We start from the raw sequence: 7,500 nt of genomic DNA, 5'->3' as shown, positions 1-7,500 counted from the left end.
AGTGTTTGAGAAAATATGCCAGACAGAAGAACTGGAGAAAAGAGAGAAGATGTGTTCATGTGTCTCATACTGCCTGTGTGGTGTGTGTGTGTGTGTGTGTGTGTGTGTGTGTGTGTGTATGTATGGGATGGGGGTGACTACAGGAGAGTTCATGTCTAGGCCAACCTGTGGAGAGACACAAAGCAAAGTCTAATTTCCTGTGGGGGGGGGGGGGACTAACCTGGCAAACAGTGACTCATACACACTCACACACACACTGACACACTCACTGACACACTCACACACACACTCACACACACACTGACACACTCACACGCACAAACACACACTGACACACTCACTGACACACTCACACACTCACACTGACACACACTCACACTGACACACACACACTGACACACTCACACTGACACACTCACACTGACACACACTCACACTGACACACACACACACTCACACTGACACACACTCACACACACACACACTGACACACACACACTGACACACTCACACTGACACACTCACACTGACACACACTCACACTGACACACACTCACACTCACACTGACACACACTCACACACACACACACTGACAGACACACACACCCGCTGTGGACATAGGGTAGCAGGGCGGTCTAGAGACACAGAATTAAAACAAAGACTTGTTAAAGAACATTAGAATCTGAAGGCAGATGATCTCTGGTTCCTTAGTGTTCATGATGAGAGGAGAGAAGAGGAGAGGAGAGAGGGATAGAGGGGAGGAAAGGAGAGGAGAGGAGAGGAGAGGAGAGGGTTCTGCAGGGTTCTGCGGTGTTCCGGTGTGTTCCGCTCACCTCCCGAGATGAGGCAGATGGCGCTGAGGAGGCCGGTCTCGGTGTCGTCCATCTCGATGGGCAGCAGCTGGTTGGCGAAGGTGAACACCAGGTCGGTGAGGGGGCCGAACCCGGCGTTGTGCATCTGCGTGCGGTTCAGCGTCAGCCCGTCGGAGAACGTCATGGTGTCCTGGTCCGGCGTGTAGCGCGTGCAGATGCGCAGGATCTGGAGAGGGATCGGAAGGAGGGGGAACCATCAGGGCCAGATCAGGGCCATATCAGGGCTATATCAGGGCTATATCAGGTCCATATCAGGGCTATATCAGGGCCAGATCAGGGCTATATCAGGTCCATATCAGGGCCAGATCAGGGCTATATCAGGTCCATATCAGGGCCATATCAGGGCCATATCAGGTCCATATCAGGGCCAGATCAAGGCTATATCAGGGCCAGATCAGGGCTATATCAGGGCCAGATCAGGGCTATATCAGGGCCAGATCAGGGCTATATCAGGGCCAGATCAGGGCCAGATCAGGGCTATATCAGGGCCAGATCAGGGCTATATCAGGGCCAGATCAGGGCTATAGCAGGGCTATATCAGGGCCAGATCAGGGCTATATCAGGGCCAGATCAGGGCTATATCAGGCTGTATCTGGGGTCTCTTGTTTTAGTGTCTTAAATACGCCTGTCCCAATACACCAATACACACACTCACACACACACACACACACACACACACACACACACACACTCACACACACACTCACACAGTGCACTGGATAATGCTGAGTGATCTGAGCAAAGCAACAATAATACTGGTCTGTGAGTGTGTGTGTGTGCTTTCACATAACTTCTGTGTAGGTTTGTGTCACATTGTTAGTCTGTGTCTCTCTCGACACACATTTTTAGTCTCTGTGCATGTGTGTGTGTGCCTGTGTGTGTGTGTCCCTTGGCAGACACATTGTTAGTGTCTCGCTCTCTCTCTGTGTGAGTGTGTGTGTGTGTGTGTGTGTGTGTGTGTGTGTGTGTGTGCATCCTTTAGCAGTCAGATTTATAGTGTGTGTGTGTGCATCCTTTGGCACATCCTTTGTGTGTGTGTGTCTGCTATAATGAACAGGGTGAGTATAGCTCCTGTGTGGTGTGTGTGTGTGTGTGTGTGTGTGTCTGTGTCTGTGTCTGCTATAATGAACAGGGTGAGTATAGCTCCTGTGTGGTGTGTGTGTGTGTGTGTGTGTGTGTGTGTGTCTGTGTCTGTGTCTGCTATAATGAACAGGGTGAGTATAGCTCCTGTGTGGTGTGTGTGTGTGTGTGTGTGTGTGTGTGTGTGTGTGTGTGTGTGTGTGTGTGTGTGTGTGTGTGTGTGTGTGTGTGTGTGTGTGTGTGTGTCTGCTATAATGAACAGGGTGAGTATAGCTCCTGTATGGTGTGTGTGTGTGTGTGTGTGTGTGTGTGTGTGTGTGTGTGTGTGTGTGTGTGTGTGTGTGTGTCTCCTGTATGGTTGCTTTGAAGCTGAGTGAGAGGGCTGGAGCTGACAGTGAGTGGCAGCAACGCGCCGAGGATGAAAGAGAATAAAACATGTCTGCTAGCAGCGGCACACACACACACACACACACACACACACACACACACACACACACACACACACACACGTGGGCACTGTTTGATCCTTCCTCTGTGCCAGTGAGCACCCACCTCACCATCACAATCCAGAAGGCATGGCCCATCAAAACAGACAGCCACTGACCCGGTGAAGCTGGCTAGCCTTTGTGTGTGTGGGTGTGTGTATGTGTGTGTGTGTGTGTGTGTGTGTGTGTGTGTGTGTGTGTGTGTGTGTGTGTGTGTGTGTGTGTGAGAGAGAGAAAAAGACAGAGAGTGAATAAGAACAAGGTCTGCTCAAAGCATCATATCTAAAGAGATTTAGTTGAGCTCTGTGCATATGTGTGAAGGTGACTGTTCAGTACGTGTGTGTGTGTGTCTGTGTGTGTGTGTGTGTGTGTGTGTGTGTGTGTGTGTGTGTGTGAGAGCCAGAAGGAAAGGCAAAAAGAATGTATCAAAGGGAGCTCCAAGAGTCTTAAGGAGGATGAACTGAACCTCTGTGTGTCCGTAAGTGTGTGCTTATGTGAGAGAGTGTGTGTGTGTGCAAGCCTTTATTCTATGTGAATTTACACATAGTGTTTTTATGTGTATTTTGTGCGTTTACATGACTACTTGTGTACGTGTGTGTGTGTGTGTGTGTGTGTGTGTGTATATATATATATATATATATGTGTGTGTGTGTGTGTGTGTGTGTGTGCATATACAGTATGTGTGTGTGTGTGTGTGTGTGTGTGTGTGTGTGTGTGTGTGTGCGTGTGTGTGTGTGTGTGTGTGCGTGTGTGTGCGCGTGTGTGTGGTTATCCCCTCCACTTCAGTTGTGTAAGTTCTGGTCAGTGGTCACGCTTGACAAATTCAGGTTTGTCATGATGGCAAACAGACCTATCTATGACTCTATCTCCACTTCAAAATGTATCCACAGGAACTACACACACACACACACACACACACACACACACACACACACACACACACACACACACACAAACACACCTACACACCTACACATACCAACCCACCTTTGATGTGATATGTTTGTGCTAGTCAAACTTTTGTGGTTTGTCCGCCAAATAATCAATCCTTTTTATAGAGAATCTCTCTGACCAATCAGGACAGAGCAGAGGTCTCCAGGATACGCCAGGGAAGAAAACTAATTTCCTCATGAAGAGGCCTTGGTACACACACACACACACACACACACACACACACACACACACACACACACACACACACACACACACACACACGTCTTGAGCCGAGTACGCGCACATTTGTGTGCAGATGCATCTGAAAGCAGTGCTGGCCTTCAGGATGTCAAGTGAGAGATAGGAGAGAGAGAGAGAGAGAGAGAGACAGAGAGAGAGAGGGGGGGGAGAGATAGAGAGAGAGGGAGAGAGAGAGAGAGAGAGAGAGAGAGGGGGGGGGGGAGAGAGAGAGAAGGGGAGAGAGAGAGAGAAAGGGAGAGAGAGAGAGAGGGGGAGAGAGAGAGAGAGGAAAATAAAAAGAAGAGGTAAGAGTGAGAGAGCAAGCGAGTGACAGAAATGAGAAAGAGAGAAGAGATGGAGAGAGAGAAGAGAGAAGAAACAGAGAGAGAGAAGGGAGAGAAAGAGAGCATGGGAATCTCGAGTGAAGGAGTCATGGCCTCTGGATCATGAGAGAGTGGTGTGTGTGTTTGCTGAGTGTGTGTGTCTGTGTGCGTTTGCTGAGTGTGTGTGTTGGTGTGTGTGTGTGTGTGTGTGTGTGTGTGTGTGTGTGTGTGTGTGTGTTTGCTGGATATGTGTGTGTGTGTGTGTGTTTGCTGAGTGTGCGTGTTTGCTGAGTGTGTATGTGTGTGTGTGTGTGTGTTTGTGTGTTTGTGTGTGTGTGTGTGTTGTCCTAACACAGAGAGAAGACAGAGGGGGGGGAGGAGAGAGAGATAGAGGGAGGAGAAAGAGAAAGAGAAAGAGACAAGATGGGAGAGGATAGGGGAAGAGAGAAGGATACAAAGGAAGGGGAGCGGAGAGAGAGGAGGGGGAAGGGCTAGGAGAGGTGAGAAGAGAGGGAGGTAGAGTGGAGGGGAAAAGAGAAGAGAGAGGGAGGCAGAGTGGAGGGGAAAAGAGGAGAGAGAGGGATAGAGGGAAGGAAAGGAGAAAAAGACAGAGGAGGGGCAGGAGAGGAGAGGACAGAGGGATAGAGGGGAGGAGAGAGAGAGAGAGAGAGGAGGGAGGGAGAAGAGGGGGCAGGAAAGGATGAAAGGAGGGGGGAGGAGAGGAGGGGGCAGGAGAGGAGGAAAGGAGGAGAGGAGGAGGTGAGAGGAGGAGAGGAGGGGGCAGGAGAGGAGGGGGGAGGAGAGGAGGGGGCAGGAGAGGAGGAAAGGAGGAGAGGAGGAGGTGAGAGGAGGAGAGGAGGGGGCAGGAGAGGAGGAAAGGAGGAGAGGAGAGGAGGAGAGGAGGGGGCAGGAGAGGAGGGGGCAGGAGAGGAAGAAAGGATGAGAGGAGGAGAGGAGAGGAGGAGAGGAGGGGGCACATGAAGGGGATGTCATCCTCATCACCTCTTCCTTTCCCCCAGGGGGTTGGCTAATGACATCACTGATGGCACACTCCTCCACAAGGTCGCCCACACTGAGTGCCCCCCCCTCCTCACACACACACACACACACACATAACCCACATCTCCTGCCGTTACTGTGATGCTTCACGCTGTCAGACATAGGAACCAATGAAACCCCCCCCCACGGGTAACCCCCTAACGACGACCTCATATTGCCACAGCCCCCCTCCGATAGAGAACAGACATCAACTAACAGCCCCACCCCCCATGCAAACAAACAGAACAATAACAAATACCAACACAATCAAAACACCTTGAGTGGAACACCATTAAGTGCTCTTCGGGTGTACTAAGTATGTACTCAGCTTGAGTGGAACACCATTAAGTGCTCTTCGGGTGTACTCAGTGTGTACTAAGCTCCGTATAGATCCATATGTATTTCTTTGAAAGGTTACTGTGGGTTTTTAAAACCCATCACACGCTCTCTAGAACCTGTTCTAGAGGAGAACGTTCTTTAGACTGCACAAACTACAAGAACTGTAGGACAAAAATGCATCAGAAGGTTCCATCACAAAAAGATTCCAACTAGAACCGTTAAGCGCTCTATGAGAGAGCTCAGAAGAACCGTGGTCACTGGGCTATGGGAACGTGCGGACTAGCATAGATCCAAGGTACTGTAGGTTCCACTGAGGTTGTGCAACTCTACTGTAAAACAGCAGGAACAGTGACACACACACACACACACACACACACACACTCTCTCTCTCTCTCGCTTTCACACACACACACACACACACACACACACACAAACTCTATCTCTCTCTCACACACATACACACACACACACACACACACACACACACTCCCTCTCTCTCGCTCTCACACACACACACACACACACACACACACACACACACACACACACACACACACATACACACACACACACTCTCTCTCGCTCTCACACACACACACACACACACACACACACACATACACACACACACACTCTCTCTCTTTCTCGCTCTCACACACACACACACACACACACACACACACACACACACACACACACACACACAAACACACACACAGACACACTCACCAGGATGTCGAGGCAGGCGGCCTTGAGGAGTGTGATCTGGTCGGCGATGGTGAGTGCGGTGAAGCCCGGCACGCGCTTGGCAAACTCCACGATCTTAATAATGCACTTGGTGGCCAACTCACTGAACTTGTCCCACAGACCCAGGTCCAGACGCACGCGCGTGTCCGCACTGGAGTTCTGCAGTCGGGGGAGAGAACAAACACACACACACACATATTTAGTTTAGCTGTTGCTTTTCTTCAGGGTAAGAACACAGATGTGTGTGTTTGTTGTTTGGGAAATAAATAACCCATTGACCTTCCAGGGAAATAACCAGCATTGCCAGCCCTCACAAACTATACACACATGTAGGCGTGCACACACACACACACACACACACACAAACCCACAGACACAAAGGCACATTTGAGCTTTGGCAATAAATACAAGAGAAATACCAGAGTCCGCCTCTGCGTCCTTCCTATGGACTGAGCTACCCCCGAAAAGCATGGCCTTCTTGCCTTAGTATCCCAGCCAAGACCCCATATCGTAAAACAAACAGGTGATCCGCAAGAAGCCGAGACCTCTTGAAGAAACATCGACTTGGGACGGCTGGTGTGAATGGGTAAGACTGTCTGCTTTTCCATTTCAGGAAAAGAGTACAATAAAGGTGACTGTGACTCCTTGTTGTATTTGGGGCTGAAACACACTCTATAGGGAGAAGAACAGTATGACATGATGATCCGAACTAGCCTGGTTTTTAGATAAGTGTGTCGAATAGCCATACATATTAATTGTGAGAGCATTCGAAAGCTCACGTGAAAAACACTCAGTTTTTATCTATAGGCGGACACAAAGGATCTTATTCTTCACCTGTTACCAAACGTTAACACTAGATAAGCATAAGTTGTTATGGTAACAAAAGACACTCTCTTTTTGGAACAAATGCTGCCAGAAAGAACCCTTTGGCCAGAAATGTTCATCAAAACAAGATGCTGTATGTGAACACAGCCGTAGGCTTTTATCTGGGCTCTTAAACAGTCTGGGACTTTTGGACAGGTTTCTATTAGTTTATATTTATATATATATATATATACAGTATATATTAGTTTCTTTAACTTACATATATTAGTGACTTTAACTTGTAGTGTATTTTACTTATATATATAAGTAATATATAATAATAATAATATATATATATATTATTATTATTATTATATATTAGTTTTCTTGTTTTTATTTTGTTACGTGTTTGGTCTTTTATTCTTAAATTTGTATTGCTTTGATATGTCCTCTATGTTTTATATGTTTTCTGTGTTTTAATTATTATGATATTTTTTTATTCTTGAATTCTTGTTCATTCTATTGACTGGAAAGCCCTTTGGCACAGCTCCTGTTGTTGTTCAATGTGCTGTTTCTCTTGTCATAGCCTCCTTCTCACCTCCCTCTCTCTCTCTTTCTCTCCCTCCATCTCTCACCCT

General features: G+C 48.2%; 1 protein-coding gene across 1 annotated transcript in view; it reads right to left on the bottom strand.

Annotated features, from left to right (window-relative positions):
* LOC116225076 (retinoic acid receptor beta) overlaps positions 1-7,500 on the bottom strand; it is a 73,951-nt gene that overhangs the window by 2,705 nt on the left and 63,746 nt on the right. Inside the window, exons 5-6 of the mRNA XM_031586651.2 lie at positions 6,041-6,217; positions 835-1,039 (exon numbers count right to left, since the gene is read on the bottom strand). Coding sequence (XP_031442511.1) covers positions 835-1,039; positions 6,041-6,217 — 382 coding nt within the window. The remainder of the gene's footprint in view (positions 1-834; positions 1,040-6,040; positions 6,218-7,500) is intronic.

The sequence above is a fragment of the Clupea harengus genome, chromosome 19 (genome assembly GCF_900700415.2).
Source record: "Clupea harengus chromosome 19, Ch_v2.0.2, whole genome shotgun sequence".
Classification (NCBI taxonomy): Eukaryota; Metazoa; Chordata; class Actinopteri; order Clupeiformes; family Clupeidae; genus Clupea; species Clupea harengus.
This window is presented reverse-complemented; position numbering and strand designations above follow the sequence as displayed.